The sequence below is a fragment of the Chamaea fasciata genome, unplaced genomic scaffold (genome assembly GCF_029207755.1).
Source record: "Chamaea fasciata isolate MVZ Bird 193981 ecotype frontalis unplaced genomic scaffold, bChaFas1.0.hap1 SCAF_2, whole genome shotgun sequence".
Classification (NCBI taxonomy): domain Eukaryota; kingdom Metazoa; phylum Chordata; class Aves; order Passeriformes; family Sylviidae; genus Chamaea; species Chamaea fasciata.
Window position 1 is genome coordinate 90,142,409 of NW_027094087.1, and position 25,608 is coordinate 90,168,016.

General features: G+C 40.6%; 1 protein-coding gene across 3 annotated transcripts in view; it reads left to right on the top strand.

Moving 5' to 3' along the window:
- Positions 1–370: 370 nt before the first annotated feature.
- The window catches only part of GRTP1 (growth hormone regulated TBC protein 1), a 35,990-nt gene continuing 10,752 nt past the window's right edge, over positions 371–25,608 (top strand). The window contains exons 1-5 of one of the 3 annotated variants that reach the window (XM_066176729.1): positions 375–480; positions 3,421–3,572; positions 9,567–9,725; positions 17,157–17,281; positions 19,083–19,179. In XM_066176729.1, the coding sequence (XP_066032826.1) occupies positions 434–480; positions 3,421–3,572; positions 9,567–9,725; positions 17,157–17,281; positions 19,083–19,179 (580 nt within the window). In that variant the 5' untranslated portion in view covers positions 375–433. Of the gene's footprint in view, positions 481–1,782; positions 1,923–3,420; positions 3,573–9,566; positions 9,726–17,156; positions 17,282–19,082; positions 19,180–25,608 lie in introns of those variants that run through there. The other 2 variants (XM_066176730.1, XM_066176731.1) reach the window with 2 other exon arrangements.

Consider the following 25,608-nt stretch of genomic DNA (forward strand, 5'->3'; position numbering starts at 1 on the left):
GCTTGCAAGGAACTTTTGATGCATCCATTTTGAAGGGCATACACACCAAAGGGCCTGATGTTGACAGATGAAGCTTAACTCCGTTACCAAACAAGCCTATGATTTCACGATTTAGGGGAGAAAAGCATATTCTGCTTAACTGAGGCTTCCTTCTCTTCTTCCGTGGGACAACATTGCCTCCCATCCACACCTCAGCCAAGGATTTTCTGTGAGACTGTGGCCATGTCGCTGGGCAGAGCTGTTTGCTGAGTGTGCCTCTGCCTACGCTCCGCCAAGGCAACGCTGGCGCCGAGTCAAGCCCGGCTTGGCGGCGGCCCCGGGCGGCTCTCCCCGGGCTGGGCTGCAATCACGCTCCGGTTCTGCCGGAACCCGAGCCAGCCCGTGATGCCGCACAGTAATTTGAGCAGGACCACCCTCCTGCAGGAGCAGCCCTATGCCCGCTGAAGCACAGAATTCCCTCCTGGCCCCCGCGAAAAAAAGGTAATAATTACGTTTTGCTGAACAATCACAAATTTCCACAGCACTGCAATGGCAGTTAAACCAAGTACAAACCTCTTTATTTTCTTTTCTTTGCCATTGGAGCCGAACTACTTTTACATCTCTGTGTGGGTGATTGCCTGTGATCCCGCAGAGGGAAGGTGGCTTTCCTGAAGAGTGTGCTGGAACAACTGTTGATCTCCCTTGTGAAATCCCATCTGTTGTCTGCAGCAACTCTTACTTGCTGGCTGAACAAGATAATGTTTCCCCAGCAGGAGCTGTAATTTTCCAAGCACTTTGCTGGGTGCAAAGTCAGAACTTGATTCAGAAAAGGACAAGCAGGGATATAATTTTGCTGTCTCCCTTCTGTTTTGCGGTGTGTTATGAATTAAGCTGCTGGCAGTCAGGTAGGGCTGAGTCCTTGTGGTCTTCAGGCTTTATTCGAGACCTGGAAAGATGAAGAACAGTATGCTAATTTCAGAGGTGGATTCTGGAAATGGGGAAGCCATTTTTTTTTTAGTATAATTTTCTGTACTATTACTCCGCATTTTTTACAATCTGCCATTTATTATTTAAATCAGATCTAAATAAATGTTAGTTTATGGTGGAAACTAATCAGCAGAAGCTGAAGTTGGCAATATTTCAGTGTTTTGGGAAAAGGTTCTTCACCCAGAGGGTGATTGGGTGCTGGAACAGGTTTCCCCGGGAAGGGGTCGCAGCACCAAGCCTGACAGAGCTCAAGATGCATTTGGACAGTGCTCTCACACACATGGTGTGACTCTTGGGGTGTCCTCTGCAGAGTCAGGAGTTGGGCTTTTTATGATCCTTGTGGCTCCATCTTTCAACTCAGAACATTCTGTGATTCTGTGATTCTGTGATTATGACCGTAATGAGCAATTTGGGGAAATTAAAAAGAACATTGTGACGATTTGAGGGGAAAAAAAATCCCAAACCAACCAAGCAAACTTAAATAATAATGCAACCACCTCTTCTTCCTGCTTATAGGGAAATTCCTTGGGTTTGAAGAACTGTACCTGAAACCACTCTTCCCCCGTACTAGTAAGACATTTTCCTCGTGCTAAAACATTTGATTTTTTTTTTTTTTTCCTCGAGATGTGAGCGAAACGTGAAATGCACAAATCTAAGGCGGGATCAGCATCAGAGGCGCGTCTCCCAGCCGGCCCGGCCGGGCAGGGGAGGCGGGCCGCCCCGCGGGCGCGGAGCTGCGCTGCGCTGCGCTGCCCTGCCCGCCGCCGGCCCGGGCACGGGGCGGGCCCGCCGGCCGCCCCCGCCCCTCGCAGGGCGGCTGAGAGTTGAACTGGGGAGCCGGAGCTCGACGCGGGGCCGCGGCCGCGGCGCTGCTCGGCCTGGGGAGCGCCCGCTCGCCGGGCGCCAGCGGGGCGGCCGATGGCGAGGCGAGAGGACGGGCGGGACTGGGCGTACAGGTAGGGCTGCCGACAGCGCCGGGCTCGCACCGCGCCGGGAGGGCGAGCTGTGCCTCCCCAGCGCTCGGAGCCGGCCCTGCCGGGGGCTGCGGCCGGGGAAAGCCCCCACGGACCGGCCCGGGCGCGGCTGGTGGCTGAGGGCAGCGAGCGCCCGCCGCAACCTTCCCTGCCCGAGGGCAGCCGGGGAAGGTGGCTTCCCTAAAACCCTGCGTGCTCCCTCTTTGTTTTTTCCCCTTTCTGCCTTGGGAATGGAGTGGAGCATGGAATTAATCTGTACTTGCTGCCTGGCCAGTCGCGGTCGTAAATAAGAGATGTGTGTTCATGGACGTGTGAGGGGGTTTTGTGTGTGTGTGTGTGTGTGTGTGTGTGTGTGTTTTCACGTTCTGTCTGTTCAGAGAAACCTGTGTCGGAGCTGTCGTTGCTTTTTGCACCTGTGGTTTTTGTGTCAGATTTGAGGAGTACACGAATACTAAGGTGATTCTTCTAAACAACCAACAATGCACTAACAATTTGAGGTCTGAATATTTAATTGTTCCTCATCTGATTCATGCTTTACTACCTGTGACGCTCCCGTGAGCCAGTTTTCCCAAGGCTGTGGCACTGCTGCTCCGTGTCCAAATTCCTTCGCCATGAATGAAACAGGCAGTGTTTTGGGAAGTTAAATCCTGAAGTCTGTCTTGAAACCTTGTCTGACAGGACAGACCCCGAGCCTGTTTAACTTCTGCCAATCCCATTAATGTCCTGTACTCAGGTGGGATGCTGTAGGTACGGGGCACCCTGGGAAGTTGTAATAAATCTAATTTAGCAAGGTAAGTTGAAATGTCAGAACAGAATCAACCATGCAGTTCTGATACTCTGTCATTATTGTGCTGCCTTAGATAATGTGCTGTGACATTGAAGAATTGTAAAAGATAACAAAATAAGCAGTTTTGTACTACATATGAAGAAGGTAGATTGACGCAAGGATTTGTCTTTTTTCACATTGTATATTTTCATGAAGATAAATTCAGAAATTACCCATTTAAAAAATAACCTTCGTAACTTGTTACACTTGTACTTTCTGTGGTCATTTTTCTGCATGGAACTGTCTGGAAAGAGAATTCAGGCCATGTTGGAGCTGTTGTGCTATACCTCATACTTTTCAACTGCCTGTGTTGTGGAGAAAAATACCTCCCAGACTTTTATGTGGCCATAATTTTGTGTCAGTTTTGCACACAGTGGGTCCTTTGCTCCAAAAATGCCTTACTTAAAAAGCAGTGAAATCTGTGAAACTGACTGAACAGTGCATGTTTAAATTAATTTACTTAAACAGCTTTGATATGCTAAATGGCATGTAACAGTTTGTGTAAAGTAGGTTTTTGCTGGGAGGAGGGAGTCTTAAGCTGCTTTTAGAAATAGCAACTGGAAGTTATTTAAAGCATACTTGCCTTTTTTTTTTCTTTTTTTTTTTCCTTCAGTTGTAGGTATGTATAAATGTAATTTTTATTTTATTTTGTAGGGTTGATCCATATGGGTTTGAAAGGCCAGAAGACTTTGATTATGCATCCTATGAAGCATTCTTTTCCAGATACCTAGTGGTACTCACTAGAAGAGCAATGAAATGGTCCAAGCTCCTAAAGGGGAATAACAGTATACAGAAGAGTTTAAAAGGTGAGCTTCATGCCTCTTTATAGGTATAAAAGTGCATTATGTTTGGATTCAATAAGTTTGTGGTTTTGAATGTTGAATACCATTTCTGTCTTTAAATGAAAACCAGTAGTGTAGACAGTAATAATGCATAAGAAGTATGCTTATTATTATTAGTTGTTAGAAGGATTTAATTTAAACCTTCCAAAGGAGTAATCCCTCTTCAGCAAAGGAATATCTTGTTATATCTGTAACACAGCTCTTGTGGCCACTGGCACTTGAGGATGCTGTTTTGCAGCTGTTAGCTGTATTTACTCTGTGCTCTCTTTAAAAAGACATGAGATTATGTAGAAGATGCTGTCTTGAACCCCAGGGATTAGGATGTTAGGGCTCTCAGTTACTGCCTCTTTAACAGTTCCCTAGGCTGCTGAGATTTTCTAGCTCTCCTTATCCTCCTTTTGTAAAATGCCTTGACCATGCAGCTAAAAAGGTGTCTGCGAAGAACTGATGATAAATGCCTTACAAAGTGAAGAAGGTATGACTAATGCAGGAGCTAATGCAACGTTGGATAAAATGCTGATGGAAGTGTTAATGTCTGCTTCAAAGAGCATGAAAATCTCTAGTAATGTTTTATCTTGCAAGAGATACAGGTAGAAATAAATGGAGATAGTCAGAAGATGTTTGGGAATCCTGTGAAACAAAAGGGTGGAGTTTCCTCCCACTCTCTCTCTGGGTTATGTTTTCATACATACATCTAAATATTCCTGTTTGCTCTAAATGCTGCTAATCAGGTTGCTTTCTCTTTGGGTGTCTTCTGGAGTTGGGCAGGGTTCTCTTAAGTATGTTAAGGAAAAGTTAAGTAAAACTAAGCAAAGATTATTCAGACATTGTAACATAGGTAAAGTATTTAGAGCTGTGCTCCAGGTGCAGCTTTCGGCTGGTGATTCTGATGATTTTGTTGTTTTGCCTTTTTTTTTTTTTTCCTTGGCACCAGGAACGGGATAACTAGTGAGACATTTTAAATATAACCGTGTATTTTGTGTACAGATGTCTGTTTTAAGGGTGTGAAATTCCAGAAAATGTAGGTTTGAGCTGTAGCTGCTAGATGACACACTGCTAAGCAGAAAGTATCTACTTCTATCTTATTTTTCTTACAAATGTAAAGATGTTTTTGTTTGGGGTGTCAAGTTTGAATGTAGTGATAATTGCGTGCCATTTTGAATTAGTGAGGATTTTGAGATTCTGCAGAACTTCTAGTTGTGGAGAAATAATCTCAGTTTTGATTCATTCCCTTAATGTGGGAGTGGTAACAGTGGCAGCTTTTAGCAATTTTTTTGAGTTCATTTCACTTCTCTTTCGTTGTGTTCTCAGGTCTAGCATTTTAGAAACAGAATGTTACTGTGATACTAACGGTGGGAATGCCTTTGGTCTTACTTTGGAGCCAAAACTTTGACCAAATCTCTGAACTTGTCCACCAGGCTTCAGAACCAATGGTCATGCTGCCCCGCGGGGCACATAATGGCAATAGCCTTTAACGTGGCTTGATTGTCTCCAGCAGGCTGCACTTTGTGGAAACTGGGATTCTGTAAATCCACTGAGGGGACGCAGGCAATGGGTCTGGACTGTCCTAAGTCCTTGTGGGCTGGTGCATCATCCTTGACATTACTGACTTTTGCCAAAGATACTTGGATTTGTAGGCTATGGATTCTCACATGTGCATGTAATTCCAGGGAGAGGGACAGGAATAAGTAATATTGGGGAAATGTAGTCTGAGTGTTGATTCAGAGTTGTTACGAAAAGCTTTCTGCATTAGCCTCATCTGATACCTCAGAGGAGGAGAGTGAAAGGTTGACCTGTGCCATTACTGATTTTTAAATACTTTCTTTCTCCTTTCAGTATTAAGATTGAAGTCTGTGACATGCACATGGAATTGTGTAAGCAGGTGTGTCCTTTATCCTGCAAGGTGATTATGCAGTGATTTCCTTGCAGGCAAATAGCCTTGCTGGTTATCCACTGAATTTCCCTCCTCCTCCAGGACCTGAGTTCATTGCTATGAAGCTTTGCTCAGAGCTGCTGGCTCTGCCATAAGCTAGAACTGAGAAGAATATTTGATTTGCCACTTCCCTCCCCAAACACAGTAGCTGTGAACCAATGCTGTGTGTCCTGCTGTGAGTAGCTATGAGAGAGACAGTGTATGTGTGGTATCTCAGTAGTTCCACACCCATTTGTCTACACACAGAGAAGCTCATAATTTCTGCCCAGGTGAACAGGAAGAAGTGATGACTTGTGCTAATTTTCCGGTTTGGAAATGTGGCATGATCACATGCTGCTGAGTTTGCCTCATATCCAGGGTGGTTTGTATGTATATAATTCTGTTCCACTATAAAGAAAAATAATTAGACTACATTTTAACAATGGTAATTAAGCAGTGCATTCTGTTGTTCTGTATTGCAGCCTGCTGGTAGGGTAGGTCATGGGAATTTGGCTGACAGTTCCTTTCACTTATTCTCCAGTCTCTGTTTTTTTGGGTTTTTTTTGGTCTTCTGTTTTCCCACCCACCCTTATCTTCACCTTGTTTCCACTGCACATGAGTTCATCAGCATTGTTTGTCACTTGCCATCTTTCTGTGTCTTTCTCTCCCTCTGCCACTACTGAGATCCTCCTAATTTTTTCCTTGTTTCATTCAGCTCTAAAATACAAAAATACAGCTTTCTGCTCTGTTTTGTTTGCGGTGGGCAATAAACTGACACAATTGCTCACACTATCCTAATTCTGACCAAAGTCATACTACACAAAAGAATTTGGCTGTTGGTGTACTAGTCAAAAGTGACCAGTAGCAGATGACACTTTCTGATCTTTGATAAAATACAGTGAAAGGGAAAAGTAAATGTATTAAACAGTGATTATAACACGAGCACTTCTGCTCCAGCCCAGGGCTTGGCAGAATGAGTCAGTTTCACTGGAACTTTAACATTTACAGCACTTAGGTGCTCTGTTTCTTCTGTTATGTATTAATGAAATAAAGCTTTCACTTCCTTGTATGCTGTTTCCAGCTCTTTTATAGAATTTTTCTTCTAGGGCCCAAGTTTATTTTCTCAACATTCAACAGTAATTGTTAGTACTTGAAAAAGTAGAAGCACAGATGCTTCTCGAAATCGTCACACTCTTCTAATATTTTTAAGATTATATAGTTTTTTGGTTTTAAATTTTTGGGAGTTTTTGGCTACATAAATTGAGTCTATGTTGTAGAGTGAAACAATGTTAATAGGAGAAAAAGGCAACACTTACCTTGAAGCAGAAATCTCCAAAATTTTCATATTCTACCATCAAACAAGAACAGGCAGGTTGAAATGACTTTTCTACATCTTGTTATTATAAGTAGTGTACATTAAATGTAATTATAAGTGTATAGAAAAATGTTATTTTCTGCATATTTTTCTCTTGAAATTACTTTGGGTATTTATCATCACTGTTAGACTCCTACTCTCTCAGGTAGCTGATTTTTCTTGAAAAAAGGAAACCACATTCATAAAGTGTGACTCTAAACTTGTGAAACTGGCAGTAAGTGTCAGAGGCAATTGAATTATTAAGAGAGGGGGAGGGTTTCTTAAAGATTGGTGTTTCATATTTTGTTAATGAACAGAGGCAAAGATTTTACATAAAGATATTTCTTACCTATGTATGTTCAAGAATTTAGAGCACATACTATGATTGTCCTGGGAGTGATTCTGTGTGTAGTACTTGAGGCCTGGGGGTATCCAACAGAGCTACTTTTGAGATCAAGCCCTTGGTTTACAACTGGCATTGGATGTGTGAGTGGAGACACATGCATGATCTGACTTCATCTGGGAAAGCTTCTCAGATGTTACAGTGGGAGGATATTCTGCAGTGTGAACTATTGTTATGGGCTTCTTAGTTCCCAAAGATAATGTGGAAGAGAGCCTATATATGTATAAACACAATTCTATATATAGAATATATCTGTGTCTATCTGCATATATAAATGATATCTATTAAACTGCAGCTGTCCTTCTTTTCAAAACTACTTTGCTGCTTCTGATTGCCAGTTCGCAGATTCTAGCAAGTGTTATAATGGTGTGAGGAAAAATAGCACAATGCAAAGGGCTTTTGCATTCCTCAGGGAGTGAGGGAGCTGGGTCAGTAGTCACTTGGGGTGATACAAGCCCTTGGCTTCTATTGCCGTGAGAACGATGTCACTGAGGAATGATGAATGTGTGCTGTGCTCCAGGCTGCTTTCTCCCTGTGCCACTGTCAAAGGCTTGTCCGTGCTTCTCTGGAATTTACTGTGTGTTGTTGGATATCAATGTTGGCTATGCTTACAGAATTTACAGTTCTTCCAGAAAAAAATGCCATTGGGATTATGTGTTAAAAATGTGATAATCCAGTATTTTAGCTAGTAAGTTTATTTCTAGGCTCATCTGAATGTCTGTTAGTAACCTAAATGGGACTGGTTCTTGATAGTCATTTCTGTATTTGCTATGTCAATTTATAGGATTTCTTGAGCATTAGAGTTCAAAATCATGTAAAAAAGGATGAAGTGGGGATTATTAAACCACCCTGGAAACAAGTGAATTATTTCTAGTCTAAAAGAAGGTTGTAGTTAAGATAACTTTACAGATAGAACTGTAGAGTCTGTAATCCATAATATAAATCCTCAGTGAAAAGCTAAACAGAAACTGTACCCTGACGACCAGGCATTTGTTACAAATATGTTTCTTTGAGAGAAAACACCAGATTTTAGGTGGGTGAAATGCTCATTATATGTGCATGTTTATGTTGGGTGAAACGGGGGAAGGAGCTTTGGGTCCTAAAGGATAGGCAGCTGTAATTAGGTGGAACGTATTTAGAAGGCTGAGTTGTATAACCTCGCTTCACTCTGCTGTTTTTAAGGCCTTTAATTTAGGCAGCATTTATTACAGGATTGTGTGATTCAATAAAATCTGGCTAGGTATTGATACTGTGTGTGGCAGTGTGTGGGTGGAATAAAAATCCCCACGCGGATTTGAGCCTCATAAAGTTTAGAGAGGAGACGTTGATGCTTTTATTGATACAACATGATTCATTTAGTATGAAATGTCTCTTTCATTTGTCCTTTTCTTCTCCCCCAAAAGAGGAGGAGAATCTTAAGCATTCAGCTGTCTTTTTGGGTCAGAAAAGGTAATGCTGATTTAGGATTATGTACCCATAAGCAGCATTGACTTCTTATTAATATTTTTACACCATTCCCAGGAGGAAGCTGCTTTTATTGTCATTAGCCTGATGCTTCTTCCTGTAATCTTGCATCATAGTTATTTACACTGAGTCATCAGCTTAAAAAAAGCACTGAAGCACACCCTTATGATGAAAATGATGCAGGAGATAAGAGCTACTTTAGATTTGAAAAGACTTCCACAGTTATTCTAGGAAAAAGTCATCTGCTGCTCACTCACATCTCCAGTTCTTCCGGGGCTCATTTAGAGAGGAGGCATATATTTAATTTCCTCAGTTTCTGCTGTATTTCAGTGGTCAGGTGCTAAGCTGACCCTTAGGGTTATGGTAATTTGGCCATTGATGTTAGAGCTGAATGGGCAGAGCCATCATGTCAGAGGCCACTGGTGATGTAGGAAAAGTCAAGTCAGTGCTTGTCTGAATGAAAAAGGATAAAGATCAAGGGGGAGCATTGCTGCTTGTATCTCCATCCAGAAAAGTAAAAGAAGAGGAAAGGATTCAAAATTCTAACAGGGGAAGAGAGGAGGGAGGAAAACCTGAGTCTGAAGATCTGAAGGGGGAGTCTGAGTGACAGGAACTTAGGGTTGGATCTAAAATCTACTGTGTAGTGAAGAAGTGAATGCTTATCCTAAAATGGTAGCATAGGAGAGAAAATATAATCTCCCGTCAAGAGTTTTCCTATTACTTCTTAACTTCAGGCTGCTCATTTAAAAAGGAATAATACAGATGGATTTTTTTAAAAAAATTACTTAAAAATGAATAAACAAAACCAAACTTCTTGTCTTGCAGTGAAGAGATATATCAGGAAAGGCATCCCCAATGAACACCGTGCATTGGTGTGGATGATTGTAAGTGGGGCCCAAGCCAACATGGAACAAAACCCTGGGTATTACCACAGACTGCTTGAAGGAGAGAAGAATGCCAAGCTGCTTGAAGCAATCAAAACAGGTTATTCTCTTGATAATGCTGTTTGTCTGTATTTATCCATCCTATGTCCTTAAGTGTTAGAGATCAAGTTACGTCATGGAAAACTTAATGTTTCTGTAGTAGTGGTTTAAGTGCTGAATTAACACTTAAATTAGATTAGCCATAAGCTCTTTAACAGCACAGGTCTTTCCAGGTTCATCATATGGTTAAAAGCATTAAGAAATGCTTTTACGAAAGATTAGGAATTATTTGAGAAGGAATAAACTAGAAGACATTACAGTGTCATCTGAGTGATTGAAGAGTTGTAACTTTGAGCCATGACACCTGCCTTTGAGTCTGTTTCTCCTACTTCTGTCCCGTAGGACAGTGGAGAAGCAACAGGGCTGGTTGAAGATGTGGTACAGAAGCTCATATGAGGCAGATGAAGTATGCTAGGATTTCAGGTTGAGAAAGAAGACTGATAAGAAAAAGCTGTTGATAGGTTTACATGAATTATACATGGTGAAAAGAGGGTGAATGAGGAGCAATTGTTGTTTGTTTCTTGTAACATAAGAACCAAGGACACTGAATCTAATTTGCCACGCTGCAGGTTTAGAAAAGTTGTGGTGCTTGTTACTGTGCTGCAGAGGTTAGAAGTATGAACTGGTTTAAAAAGGAATTTGATAAACTGAGAGGTGGGGGAATCCACTTGATGCATGAAATATTAAACACTAAATGCCAATCCCTGGGAGAAATGTAGGAGGTGAAACACCCCTCCTTTACTATACCCATTTTCATGTGTGCTTTCTGTGAACACTGATCAGTGGCCAATACTGATGGGAGGGTATAAGGGCAACCAGACCTTAGGCTGGCCCACTGGGAGGAAAAAGGCAGTAAGTGAGGACAAACAAGTGGGAATTTGATCTAACTGATACTTGTCCTGAAACCTGCTACAGCAGACCCTTGTGGCAAAGCTGATACTGGCTGAATCGCCCAATTAAATTGTCAAGGGGTTGGGCTCTGCTCTGGAACAATGCTGAGGTTATTTGGTTCGAAAGGCAGGTTGTCTCTTACCTCTTGCAAAAACCCACGTACTCAAAGTTTGGGCTTTATGGATTCTTATTTGAGTTGGATAAGCCTCCAAGCACTTTTGGTTTATGCAGAGTTTCTTCTCTGCCTTTCCCCACAACAGCAGTACTTTGGGCTTTTGGGACTACACGCCTTAGTAAGGTATTTTGGAGCATCATCTTCATGCTCCTATGAATATGGACACTAGCCAGAAATCTGCAGGCTTATATCCTCCTCAGAACTAGAAACAGTAGAGCTCTTACTATGAGTAAAGAGGGAGCTAGTAAGATGACTTTCTAAAGCCCACCTTGGTAAGGGTCTGGAGAAGCATCAAACTATTTAATCGGGGTAAAATTGCAGCAAGAGAGTTGAAAACAACTTTTTTCCAGTATTAGGCAAAGACATGAAGGGTCAGTAGGTGGCTTTCCACGCAGGTTAAAATGAAATAAAAATATTTTTGTGGGGGAGGAAAAATACTGGGAGGTGATAAAGATCTATTTGTGAACTATGGAGGAGATAGTTTTGGAAGAGCTACTGCATTGACTGGAAGATTGCAGAAGAGAAAATTAACATGGAGCAAGTGAGGGAAAAGATAAAGAAAAATGGCTTGGAAGACTTTATTGTAGAGGAAAAGATATAATGAAGACCTCAGACACTCCTCCTTTGGAAAGGAAGAACCAGTGTGGACATAGGAGGGATGAAAGGAGCAAAGTACTTAAGGTGAATGTAAACTTTGTGGTCAGTGTGTTTAATGAACTTGTGCTTCTGTTGACTGTGCACATTTTGTAGTGGGCTTTGGCTGAGGACTCCTTTAGTGTGAATTGTTGCCTGACTTTCATTTTGTTTCTTCAAGTGTTGTTTTCCCATTACTGTAGTTGTTTTTAATAATGAAGCAAGGTAAGATGCGGAATCATGTGCTGTTCGCTTTCATGTTCGCTATTTCCAGGATTTTCAGGCAATTGTGTGGTATTTATTCCCACAGCTGTAGAGTTACAGCGCAGCACAGTGCTGGGGTTTATAAACCAGAGAACAGCAATCATACTTTTTTCCCAGGGGAGGGGCAGGAGGACAAGGCCAGCCAAAGACTTTATTTCAAATTCATTTTAAAATGCATAAGAGCCAGTGTGTCCTCTTTCTTTCACATGCCCAGAAGCTGGAAACAGTTTGCATGTCTGTTTGAAACTAGTTTTCATATGGGAAAGTCTTTAATGTGGTATAATCAGGTTAAAAAGGGCAGGTAGACTGTGAAGAAATGGTCTAATCTCTAAAGAAAAATCTGATTTGTAATAGCAACAGAAGTCTTTCAGCTAATTAAATCTGTAATCTGTTCTTTCACCATTTTTGCCCTTTAACTTCCTGATTCTGAACTGATGAGCTTTATTGCTACTTTGTTTTATATGGCATTTGCTGTTTGAACATTTTGGGTTTTTTAAGAAAAATGCAGGAGGGAACAGGCTTCTAACTCTAACCATTAAAAAAGAGCTTAAAGAATGCAGGTGTCTAAGTTTTTGTATCTTAGTTTATGTACACATTGAGAAGGGCATGCATTCCAACAATGCTTTTGCATTCCCTATTTTAGAAAAGTTTAGTCGGACAAATGATGTTGTAAGATAAAAAGTGGCCGTCCTAATGCAGAGGCTATAAAGGATTGGAATGTAAGCTGCTTCCTTGGAGTAAGCTCCCCTTAGGCTGGGCCATTCTGAGTTTTAGCTCTTGTATCTTGTCTTTTCTCTCCATTGAAAAAACACACTTTTGGACAGAAGCGTGTCTGTGTCTGTAAGTGCTCAGGCATGTACATGCAGCTAATCTGTGTTTCCACGCTTGCATTTCATGAGGGGGAATTGTAGGTGCTGTGAAACCTACAGTTTGATACTTGTCAATGTCAGTCCCAGAGCCTGAGCTGTGCTGTGTGACAGCTGGCATAAGGATCTGACTGTGGACTGGATGATAGTTGCAGGATCTTAATTTAGTTTATGATGGGTTCGGAAAAGTAATTCAAACAATGATCATTGCCATCTCACTGGAGACAGGGAATATTTTGCTGTCAAAGCACTAAGAAGCTTCTCTGAAGCTGTGAGTAGAAGCTGGGAATTTTCAGGTGAGTTTAAAGCATTTAACCATGCAAGAGGAAGGGGAAGAGCATTGTCAGCTCTTGTGGCTCTCTGTCAGAGGAGCCCTATCAGGTCATATCCAAACAGCTGCCTCATCTGGTCTTTGGTCTACCAGAACAGCTGAAGGGAGAACTGGAAGAGTAAAGTGTGTAGTGACACTTCCTCAGACTGTTTTTCCTGGTCTCCAGTTATCTGCTGTTTGGAGAGTTGCCAAGTCATATGCTGCATGTTTGTACCTAATAATGCTGGATGAGAAAAAAAACCCCTTCTGGTTGCTCCTTTTTCATGTTGTTTACCATGCTCATGATTTTGCAGATTTGTGCTGTCTCAATGCTGTTAAGCATCTCCCTCTAAACTAAGGAGCTTTTGTCCACCTGGATTTATGCTATGTATGATAGCCATTTTTTATCTGTGGTCTTCCTTGTTGCTACTCTTTTCTGTAACTTCTCTAATTCTGGTATCATCTTTTGGAGATGGAGACTGGAATTTTTTCATCTGCTTCTCAGATTCATACTGTGGCAATATTGTTCTTTCGCAGGAAATCCTAACCCTGTTGGCTTTCTTGATTGCTGAAAACTTTTGAACTGTTGCTTGGTAGTAGGGGTTGTGAGGCTCAATTTTTCTGACTTTAGTTAATGACAAACTTGGACTTGACTTAAACAAGCCCCCCAAACCTCCAAAACAATTTATAGTTCCAGGTGTTGCAGGGAAAAGCTTGAAGATGACTTCAAAAAATCCTTTGAGTATACTGTTTTTACAAGTTGCAATTTATGGCCTTAACCACGTTATTCTGGATTTGCAGTGGAGTTTTTGAGTGCTTTTAGTTGGCAGCTGAAGTGAATTTTTACTCTGCTCTCTACTGTGTAAAAAACAAACCAATAATCCTGCCTGGAAGCTCTTCAGAGCAGATGCACATCACGGGTGTAGCAGTGGCAATGAAATGACCGTAAGTGGAATAGAATATGTTAGTTATAAAAATAGTTGTACAATTTACTGTCCACCTGTGTCTTGGAGTGGGAAGCACCTGGATGTGAAAGTAGAAGTGCCAAGGTTTAGGAAATGTATTCTTCAATTTAACACTCCCATGAAAACCACGTGCTGGTTCCTCTCTGCACCTCGAGCTGTAGGGGCCAAAGGCAAAGATCATGGATTGAGATAAGAACTGTTTACTGGAAACAGCAATGACATACAAAAATGAACAGTAACAGCAGTATTAATAACAAAAGGTATACAAAACAATTCACACAGAAAGAAAACAAATGATAATAGACAGTACCAAGTGGCTCCCTCTGCCACTTCCTCAACTGGTTGGAACCCTTTTCCCCTGGAACACAGTCCCTTTCCCAGGCCCCTGGCAATAATGAGGTCGTGTAGAACAACCTCCAGGCCCTATAGCCACAGCCCCTCCCTACTACTGCAGAAATTAACTCTGTCCTGTCTGGAATCAGGACCAAAAGGAAGGATGAGATAGCAAGGTGAAGAAGGCTTGGGGGGTTTGTAGAGGCCTGATTTTTGAAGTACCCTAAGTAGGAAAAGCATGAGACTGGTTTCAAAAGCATTGGTTTTCTGGACTGCACTTTGAAATCTCTGCACCAGAAATAGTATCAATGACTGTGGTTCTTGGTACTGAAATAGACATCTGTTTTATAAACTGAGGTTAATGTGTTCTGCCTGTTTGTGTTACTGAATGTGGTAGAAATTCTGCAGACCCGTGAGAAGGAAGAAAGAAGCCAATGGTCTCATGGTTGCTGCACAGAGATAAATCAGCAGGAAAGCTGGTGGTTGGTTTTGTTTCATAGCAGCATAAAACTGCCACCTCAGAGAGCTGAAAGACTGTAAAAAAAATTGCTATTGGGATTTAATCTGAATTCACTACGAAAGAGTAGCTAGTCTTTTCATTGTGACCTTCTTAGTGGTTCTGTGCTCCCATACCTAGTTTATTTATAAGCAGCAGATCTGCACATAATGACAAGAACGTTATAGTTTTGGGATTTATCTAGCAGTGTAAGATTCTAATGTTCATTTTGCTGCTTGAAAAGAACCCTGATTTTCTTTTTCCCCAAAATTGAACTCGTTTGAGATGGTGATCCTTTGGACTGTCATGTCTATTAAGAGCAAAGCAGATCAATGGACAGTAGGTCAGAGGGGTAGGTAGGCTGTGCAGAGCATGAGGAGGTGTTTGGATGTCTCCCCTGGAACAGATGTATTAAAGTGGATGTAAGTGGTGAAGCCAAAGGAACAGCCCTTGCCTGCTCCTGCCAGTTGCCTCAAGTCATCTCTGACCCTCATCTTGTAGCATGGTAAAATATATTGGCTTGTGTGTGCCTGTGGAGTGGGTTGAGTTCCCTCACCTTGAGTCAGAGGAGCCTCAGAACTGGGGGAGGAAGGACAGCATGCAAATGGAGCAGAAAGGGCAGGATGGAGAGGGAATGGGACCCTCTGCTCTTGTGCTCAAAGTAGTAATGTGGCACAAGTAATCCTGTGAGACCATGCTCCATATCTTCTATTAAGGGTAAAGCCTTTTGGCTCTTGTGTCTTTTTTTTTTCGCTCCATCCACTCGCACTAAACTAAAATATTGTTACTAAATATAAAGGAAAGTTTTAAATCCTTCATAAAACTAGGGAAGGCTTCCCCCAGTCCTTGTGGGAAAAACATGCTCTGCAATCAGAAAACAAGTTGCAGTTGCTTATCTCAATTTCAGGTTGTGGAATTACAGATGAGTTCAGTTTGAGTAGTCCCTGCTTTGTATGTGATGAACTTTTCTTACTCTCCTCTCACCCTTTCTCTGCAGAGCTGAGAAGAGCCATGGCTAAAATTCAGCATTAATCTTTTCTGTGACATTCAGCATATACTTTAATAAAGAATAAATTTTGATTATGTACTATGCTTCATAATCTTCCTACCAAGAAGAAACAGAAGAAATTTATTTATCCTGTAACTGTCTGTTGTTCAGGTCCTCTCAAAAATTGTCTTTGTCCTTGCTTTTCTTCTCATTCACATGAGAGGTGAAGTGAAATATTTTCCTGCAAATTATTTGGTCTCTTTGAAAGGAAGAAATAGTGATTAGTGTGATAACTTCTTCATACATGTGACTTCCGCTACCGACTTATGATTTTGGGGAGTTTTCTCCCTTTGGTTGCTTACAGCTGAAGTTTGTGTCAAAGCTGTAACAGGCTTCTTCCTTTATGCTGGAAAAGGCTGATAAAATGTGATAATTCTTAGGACATGAAGATCTGTACGGAGGTGCTGTTACTGAAGTTTGTTTATAACTTTAACCCAATTTGTTGTTGTTAAATCTAACCCAAACAACTACTCATATTTTATGAACAACTCTTGGGTTTTGAAAATTTTTGAAGTTACTTTTAGACTTTTAAGTTGGAGAGAAAAATTCTATTTAAAGATCAGATGCACAAGTCTGTGCATGTGACCTTGGGTTCTCCCTTTATGGAGTGAAGCAGGCCAAAAGTTAACTCTGCCTGTTTCTTTCCAACAACTAAGGGCTGTTTTGGGGTGACTAGCTCAAACTTGCATGTCTAATTTTTAGACCTTTGTAAGGAGAGATGAATCCTACTATTAATGTTTGATCTGGAAAATTAATGGTTGGAAATGTCAGTAATTGCATACTCCTTACTTGGTGAAGCATTGAGCTTGAAGCATGTGGGAATGTGCTCTGCTGCTTGGTTATCAGAAACCACTCCCATTCTCAATGATCTTGCACCAGTGAAGAAACAACTCTTCTCATGATCACGTCATGGAGAAAGTTAAATTTTAAAAAGTGATTTTTAAGTGGAGGTCGGCAGCTGCGGGAACAGGTCTGGGGTTTTTTGGCTGCTACTTCTTGGTAGAAGTTCACTGAATAAGTAAATTGAAAGTTCATCTGACTTGTTCTGAGAATATGGTTTCCTAGAGGCACAACTCATTTCATGCCACTTGACTTGATACATTTGGCATGTCTTGTATCTATCAGCCTAAATACCTGGTTTGCTTTCATATAAGCCTTTGCAGTCAGACATGGAGAGAGTCCAATCCAATCTGCAGGAGAATTTCTTTAGGCCTGCTTGAAATTGGTTTCTGTACACTAATAGGTTTATTCTTTCTAGGAATAGATTATCCTTGAATGCAAGTGCCCTTTTAGCCAAAATGGAGGTAAAGCTGTTTTTTAAAAATTAATCTGCCGAAACAGTTTAGTGAACTGTAGTGAAGCTTCAGTTGTACTTCAGAAGACCGGTAAAAGTTATTTTGGAAAGTGACAAGGAACAGCTCTTAATTTTGGCTTTTTTCTCTTTTGTCTAGACATGAACAGAACATTTCCAGATAATGTAAAATTCCGCAAAACTGCTGATCCGTGTTTGCAACATGCACTCTATAATGTGTTGGTAGCATATGGGCATCATAATAAATCCGTAGGGTATTGTCAGGTAGGTAATCATTGTTTTGTAAACAGTGCTGCACTTCACCTGGTAACTGTTCTTGTCCATTTGAATGTGTGTTCTTAGAAGCACACCCACAAACTATTTCTGTTTATAAACTGGCCCTGGAGGGTTGAGGGGCAGGGGGTGCAGGGTGTGAATGGCTTCAGGCAAATTCAAATGTCCTTCTGAATTTCTCAGTGGCTGTTCTCCTGGCCAGCTTGATCAATTTGGTTCCATTTGTTAGCTGCAACATAACTATCTTATCACACATGGTTGTATGAAGAGTAGTTGCTTTGTTGAGCAAGAGGAAGCAAGCTTGTCTTTCTCTCCTCCTGTCATCTTTTCCCAAACAGTCCTTGCTATGTACAAGGCATCGTGAGATCTCAATTTCCTTTGTTTTCACTATCGCATTTTTCAAAGTACAGAAAGACCAGCATTAATGGGACATGGTGTACCTGGAGGCTGGTAGCATTTATTTAGGGCCATCTCCCAATATAGATAACACAAGCAGGAAGAAAATTTCTTTGAAAGTCAACCTGATACTGCTTTGATGGCAGCTCAAGAAAATTTCTGTTGTGGGTGTCAAGTACTGTAAAGTTTTTTGTGGGACACAAAGAAGGTAAGTTGATTCATGATAGTCTGACAATCAAGAAAAAATGTGGCTGTCTTTAGGAATCTTAAGCAGGCACTGTCTTGAGCAAAATGTGTTTTCTTTTTCACTTAGTTCACTTATTAAGTCCTCTCCTGTCTCCTCCACTTTCTGAGCAAGAATGTGTGCGCTAATGTATAGCTCATTTTAGTTGAGAAAGTTAGTATAGTAAATACAACTACGTCATAACTGAAAGAATATGAACAGTGTTTTTTTGAATCTTGAGAGGAGAAGACTTAGAGGGACTTAAACCCACACCGAGGTCTCTAAAAAGAAAAACCAACCAATTTTTAAATTTTTTTTCTTGTGGTCCCCAACTAGTTTTAGTACAGAAATTATTTACTCCCATTCTTCAAAAGATGAGTGATTTCTATAGTTTTCAGGAATATGTATTTGTTAAAATTATATTTAATATTTTGATAATAAAAGAAGGGGTAGAATTACAAATACTCACTTTTGCAAGTGTCAGGTTTCTATATAGAGGTGTATACATAACATAACACAACTTCTAAAGCATAGTAACTTCTACATGCCCAATTGTTAATAAAATACTTTGGTACCTTTACTGTTTAATGTGCTAATGAAAGAAGAACACTTAAAAAAGCCTTGTGTGGATTCTTTGCACATCTGGTCTCGTCACAGGATCAGTGCTATTATATGTATATATGGAGTACTGGAGATGTTATGGAAGAAAACAGTTTGTACACAGCCGGTGCAAGAGTTAAGCAGCTTGTTAAAGCTGCTGGAACTGCAACATTTTACTTAGTGTCTTTGGTCAGATATTTCCTCCTGCAGCCTCAATGTCTATCTGCATGTTTGTTTTGTTTGTAGTGCTCATCTAATACAGCTGTGTTTGAGTTCTGATCAAAGCTTTCAGTTGGATTGGGCTTTGGAATTAAAAAAAAAAAAAAGAAAAATTGAAAGTATAGACTGCTAAGATTTTTGTTTTAATTTTCTTCTCCTTGATCTTTGTTAATAATTTTTGTTAGCTGTTGTCATGCAAGTTTAGCAGGTTACTCAATCAGTGGCCTTCATTACTAGAATTGATTTAATATGCATGTTTTGTAGGACTGTAGTAATTTAGTTCTTAATCAAAAGAAGTAAGCTAGAAACTCTTAAGATAAGTGTATGCATCTCAAAAACTTCTTTCTCCTTCAGGGCATGAACTTCATTGCTGGATACCTGATTCTTATTACAAAGAATGAAGAGGAGTCCTTTTGGTTGCTAGATGCTCTTATTGGAAGAATATTGCCTGGTATGTTAAAAACGTAGTTTTATTCATATATTGGAGCTTGGCTTTTATCTTTGTTTTCTTCTCCAGCTGTAGACAATATCTGCATCTGGTCTGTTCAGTAGTTCTCAGAGTTCCCTTGCCTGGATCTCTGGGTTTGCAGGAAGTGTTTACACAATCAGTTTTTCCCCATGTATAACCTGAACCTCACACCACATGTGAGGTAGTTTAAAACCAGAAGCGGACACCAAGCACAGCTATATTTTTTACTCCTGTAAAATGCATTTGGGAATGCTTTTTTCTTGGGATTTAATTGTAGAGGGAGAACGGTTTTATTGTGGATTCCCATTGTCATTGCACAAGTCTGACTACAGATACACCTTTATTGTAGGTGGAAGATCTCACTCGAAGACCAGTAGAAAATGGAGGACTAATTCCTCATTGGCCTAGTTTTGCTTTTGCACAGATTTTTATCTCAGATGGTTGGAGGTGGCATTCAGTATTACACTGTCAGCTAGGTACTAGTCAAGGACATGAAGGTTGATTGAAACTTTCACTTTTCCTTCTGTCTGTTCATGTTTAAGATTAAACAAAAAAAAAATTCCCTATTGAATAGAAAGAAAAGACCTTAAGAAATTAAGAAGAATAACTGAAAGATTCTGTTCGTGCTTTTGAGTGACATGCTTTTGAGAAATTATTTTACACTGAATATACCATGTAGGAGCTTGGATTTTCCTTATGTGGAAATGGTGGTTGGACTTTGTTTCCAGACTGAAAGAGTAGAGACAGGCAGGGAATGTCATGAGTTGTTGAATCAGTCTGCAAATATTTAACGTTATGCAGCCTTGAGGTTTACTTTCCAGCTGTAAATAGTCTAAAGAAATCAACTGTCTGTTGCTTTTGTTCAGCCTTGAGAGTTCTAAGCTGTGCAAACAGGTAGGAGACAGGGCTGCTGTCTGCCATGGGTCCTGCCACTGCCTGGCATGGCTGGATGTCTGCTTTGGCATCCCTGTGTCAGGGATAAGGCACTCGGGAAAAGGCAAGTTTATTGTGAGGTGGTGTGTGGAAACTCTGGCTGTGAATCCTTTCAATAGTCTTACACACTTTGGTTTGAGGCAAAGGAGGTAGAGTCAGAATTTTATGCTTGTTGTTTTTGGTAGGGAATCTTATTCACTTTATCAGAAAACCTTCATTTTTAAATATCCTTCTACACTTTACTGATACTTGTGGCAAAAGTTGTTCTTATTTTTCCCTCTTAGCTGTTGACTTAGGCAGGTAGCATTGGTGATGAGAAGAAACTCATAACATGAAATGCAATTACTGTGTATAAAGGAGGTGTATGTTTACTCAAGTTATAGGTATATTTTTACTTTTCCATAACAAGATTGTTGTTACTGACTTTAGCCTGGGTCCAGCTGGACAATATGAGTCTTCTGTATAGTATAAATATTTGTACTGAATAATACAAGGCTATATTGACAGAAAACTTGTTGCTGATGCTCTTTTCCACCCCAGATTTCTAAAAATATTTTTATCCCTTCTATTCCCACCACTCTCCTATATAGTCTGATTTGTATATTTATAAAAGTCAAAGCATGACAGATGAAATAATTGGCATAATTTCAGTGAAACACTGTGCATATGTGAGAGAAAGAATCAGACAGACCATATTCTTAAAGCAACTCACTCAGGTAAATAATTACTGCCTTTCTGTTAACAGTGCAAGGTATTGCACATTTCAGTTTTAAGCCCTATAATTATTTGTTAGGGAAGCAGAAAAGCACTGTACCTCTTAAGATCTTGTAGATCTTGAGTGTTTTCCAGATCTTCAGAAGGAAGACTAGGGAACAGTTTTGTTGGATACAAACAGTTTGGTTAGCTAGCGTTTTCCCATTAGTTTGGTTGCTGATTTGGTTTTCTTGATTTGTTTGCATTATAATACACGTTTTCCCCCTGTCGTTGCACCAAATATGCCTCCAGGTCATGTCCTCATTTTCGAGTTCGTCCTGTCACTGCCAGTTAAATCAGAGGTGCTTTAGGACAATTTAGAAATCCATTCTCTGCCCTCTGTAGTGTCCCTGTGTGTGCTTCCTCCCCTGCCCACACTTGTTTAATTTCATTAAACAGCTGCTCCAGAACCGTGAAGCTGACAGTGGTTTTCTTGGTCAGCAGATGAACTAAGCCAGCCACAGATCAATGTCATTGATTGAAAAATGTACAGTGTGACAGATGGGAATATTCTGGGGAAGTGACAGAAAATGGGACTCCATCAGTAAAGGTTTTCTGGCCTAATTGTTCTGTTACATCCAAATGGAGATAACGCAGCTGGAAGAGAGAGCCTGTAAATTGGCCTTTGGTTGATTGGTAAGAGGAGTTGTGTGCATGCCTTTCATTTGGCTGAACATAGTACTGCTGGGTACAGCTGGGTGAGGCCAGAAAGTTCCTGCTTCTGCTGAGGGCAAGCCCCTGCATTTCTGCTTGTTGTCTGTCAGCTGCTCAGCCAGGGATTTGGAGGGATTATCATTTAAACACAGCAAGGGGAAAGAGAATTATTTGTTTAACTGAAGTTTAGGGTGTTACCAAGTGTTTTTTTATTCCCAGGCTCATTCAGACAGATGGTTGGAGCAGACAGGATTGCCCACAAGAAGCAGTATAGATTCAATTCAAGGTCAGCATGGATGTGTCTGCAGTTTGTACTCAGCATAGCTCTGATGTTTCTGTTCTGTTCATCACTTTGATTCTTGCTGAGAAGTTTTGTTGAGGAAAGAGAGGGGAGATTGCTTTAGAAAGCATTGGGTAGGTAGGACCTTTTAACTGTGGTACCTCAGTATGTATGTAAAGGAGTATACTTCTCATATTTTGCATATTTGTGATTAAATGGCGAGCTTATGAGAAGAAAAAGTCAACAATTTGGTCTCACTTTAGCATGACAGTTATGCTTATATATAGAAGAATAATCCCCCCTCCCACCTTCGGTGGTTCTCGGTCTACAATCTATACTCTAACTAGACTTTTTGGGGTAAGTCCCCCACTCTCATGTGCTTACTTCTCACATATTTGTAGGATGCAGGCAATTAATTTTGAAGGTTTTTTGGTACTGCTGTTTTTTCAGTCAAACTCTTGCATGAAACTATCTTTGTTCCTGTTTTAGCCTAATAATTATTCTATGTGCTAGTTTCAGTTTGAATTGATTTTTCAATTTTTTTTTAAACCTGATCACAATGGCACACTTTTATTTTCCAGTAGAGAATCAACTAGTGCCTTGTGCAGTGGTTTTTTTCACAGTGGAAAGTGTTTTGCTTAAGAGAGAAAAGCTATAGGATTTCCCTTGCCTTTTTTCCCTAGTGGCACTCTGGTTTTGATTTGTGATCTCCATCATAATGCATGTGCTGTTCCTTCTCTCTCATGGTCAACAGATGTTTTTTCCACAGCATTTAGGAATTCATAACACCTTTCTGCTGAACTTTATTTGCACATTCTTGTAATTTTAAATGTTGTCACGTCTCTTACTCCAGCCTTTCCACTGTTACTTTGTTGTGCTTTGTGTATTGATATGGGTCAGTCATGACCCATCTCTTAGTTTAGGGTTGTCAACAAATACCAGCCTTTTCTTTTTCTCCTGTGTTCTTAATAAAAATTTAAATGAGATGTGGCATTCTTCAGGAATCAGTCTAACAATCTTGCTTCAATCTCATTGCTTTTTAGCAGCTTCTTCTAAAATTTTTTTACCCATGTGTACTGCCTGGTTGTTTATAAAAAATTAAAAGAGCAGAGTTTTGAATGATGAAATAGTTACCAAAGTAGTAGACTGCACTGAAGTAACTGGCATTAGCTGCAAGCACACAAGGTGCAAAGCAAGGTGCCACTTTGGTGTGCAGTGTAGTGACTGTTGGTAAAGGCCAGTGCCTGCCTGCTGAGATAACAGGTATCTCTGATGTTTGTTCAGCTCTCTGGCTTGCAATTGTATCAGCCTGAGACTCACAGGTTGCACAAGAGATTAGGCACAGTAAGAGACGTGAATATTTGAACTGAATGGTACCATAGCTACATGTCAAACTCTTGAACATCCTTCTCTTTTGAGTGATTCATGTTATAACAATCTTTCAAGTCCCATCATACAGACTTCCAGGTTTGAAGGGAAGGACCACGTGGGAAATGCAGAAGGCTGTACTAAGCTGTAAACTATTTCTATGTAGACTGTTTGCTTTTAATTGCAGTTGAGCCTGTATTTATTTTGTTCTTGTGGCTGAATTTATTTAAATACCCTAATTGGGTATTGCCAGGGAACCTCTGAATGCAGAAGTGGCTTGGCAGCTGCATCTTTTCACTCCTGCAGAACTCTTCACAGGAAGCATTTTTATTTAGTTGTGCAGGTAAAAAACACTGCTAGACCTAAACTGAGCTGAATTTGCAGCCTAAGATGGGGACTGTTGTGATAAAAAGCATTTCCTTTCAGAGAGAAGACTTGAGCACCTCAAGCATGTGCTTTTGGTATAGAAAGCTCCTTTCAAGGCTGTGTGTGACGTGCATAACACCATGTTTGCAAAGCAGATTTTGACAACTGAGCTTTTTTTATAGCACCATCAACCCAGAAAATTTCAGCAGATTGATCAGTTCTGGGCTGCTTCTTTATCTTCTTCCTCTGGCAGCACTCAGCTACAGGTCTGTGAGTTGGCAGGATTCTCACTCATCCATGGAGTTCCTCTGTGATTGCATTTGAAGCCATAGGGGTGTGGCCCTCTGGCCTCCAACCTCACATCTGGTACTCAGAGACAGGGGCATTTTGCTGGTCAGCTGAACAATTAATGGTTTTGAAATATAGGACTCCATGTTTTACTGTTAACCCCCAGCCATGATGAAAGCATTCATGTTTGAGCATTAGAGGTCAGTTGAATATACCTATGAATTAAGCATGCAGTGTCCTGTTAAGCTGAAGGTGGAGAGAAGGAGTCATGTGCCTGTATTTAGAAACCATGATAAGCCTGAAATCCTCATTACTTACAAATCTGAACTGCTAGGAGATTTGTGAGACTTGAGCAAGCAGGAAATAAGCAACTGATGGGGTTTTTTTCTTTAAAACTACACAGGTATTTGTACATTTGAAAAAATTTATTTCCTTTCTGTATCGTATCTCACTCCCACCCAGTCACAAATCTCATCAATAAAAGAACAATCTCATTATTTTGTAGGTGTGTTTTAGGTGGCTGGGTAGAACTCTTACAGTTTTGTGTGAAACAGAAGTTTGCTGTATGTGACAAGAATATCCATGTTGTCAGCCTTACTTTTGTAAGGAAACATGCAGCAAAAGCACCCATAGCATTTAAAAAAGGTGAAGGATATTGTGTTCCTTGACATGACTGTATTTACACTGGAAGCAGGACCTATTCCACCAAGAAAAAGACAAGAATGCCTCCTTCATTCTGACAAGGAAGCCTTCTGTTGGTACAGTTTGATTATGTTGAATTTAAACTATCTTCAGTGGGCCATCCATGGCACTACGCTGTGTGGGACTGCAGCCTTTGGCTGTCTATGCAGACAGTGCTGTTTGCTTGTTTATCTACCCAGTAAATCAGTTTCATCCCTTTCAAAAGCCATCAGCAAAATAACTTGCCAAATAAAATCTTAATCCGGCTAGGACTGATCAAAGGTAGAACTCCCTGGCTACATGCAAAGGAGGAAGGTAGGTAGAGTGGCATGAACACAAGTGTGGGTTTGGGAGAAGAGGTCATGGGCTTTTTTTGATGTGGAAGAACCAGTTAGTGGCCAAGACTTTGTATGCAGCACAAGGCTTACTTAGCTTGTGCTTTATGTTTTGTCCTGGTCAGCCTGGGCTCTGTATGTTCAGTTACAATTTTAATAAATGAACCTTCCTGAGTATGTCACTTTGACAGTAAGAAGCATAACATCAGCTGACAAATGTATGATGGGTTTTACATGCTCAAAGCAGATCCCAGTAAATGGTTTTGTATTTTAACTTGCAAATGTATTAATATGCTTGAAGTTATCTGTGTATAAAATACCAAGACTCATGAAACTGGAAATCCAACTTTCCATACAAGAAGCCTGGAGAGGAAATAGTAGGAATTCTTCCCACTGTGGCCTTTCAGTACTTAAAGAGAGCTTTAAAAAAAGGTGGAGAGCAACTTCTTACAGGAACAAATAGTGATAGGACAAGGGGAAATGGTTTTAAATTAAAATCGGGGACACTTAGATTAGATGTCAGGAGGAAATTCTTTACTCAGAGGATAGTGAGGCAGTGGAACAGGCTGCCCAGAAAAGTTGTGGGTGCCACATCCCTGGAAGTGTTCAAGGCCAGGTCAGGATATCCAAGAGGTCTCAGACTTGGTTTGAAAGAGCAACTCTGCCACCACTGCTAGTAGTGTATTCAAACTGTAAATCAGTCTTATTTAAAACACTTGCTATGTTTTTTAATTGGAATTTGAGTTGTCCTTA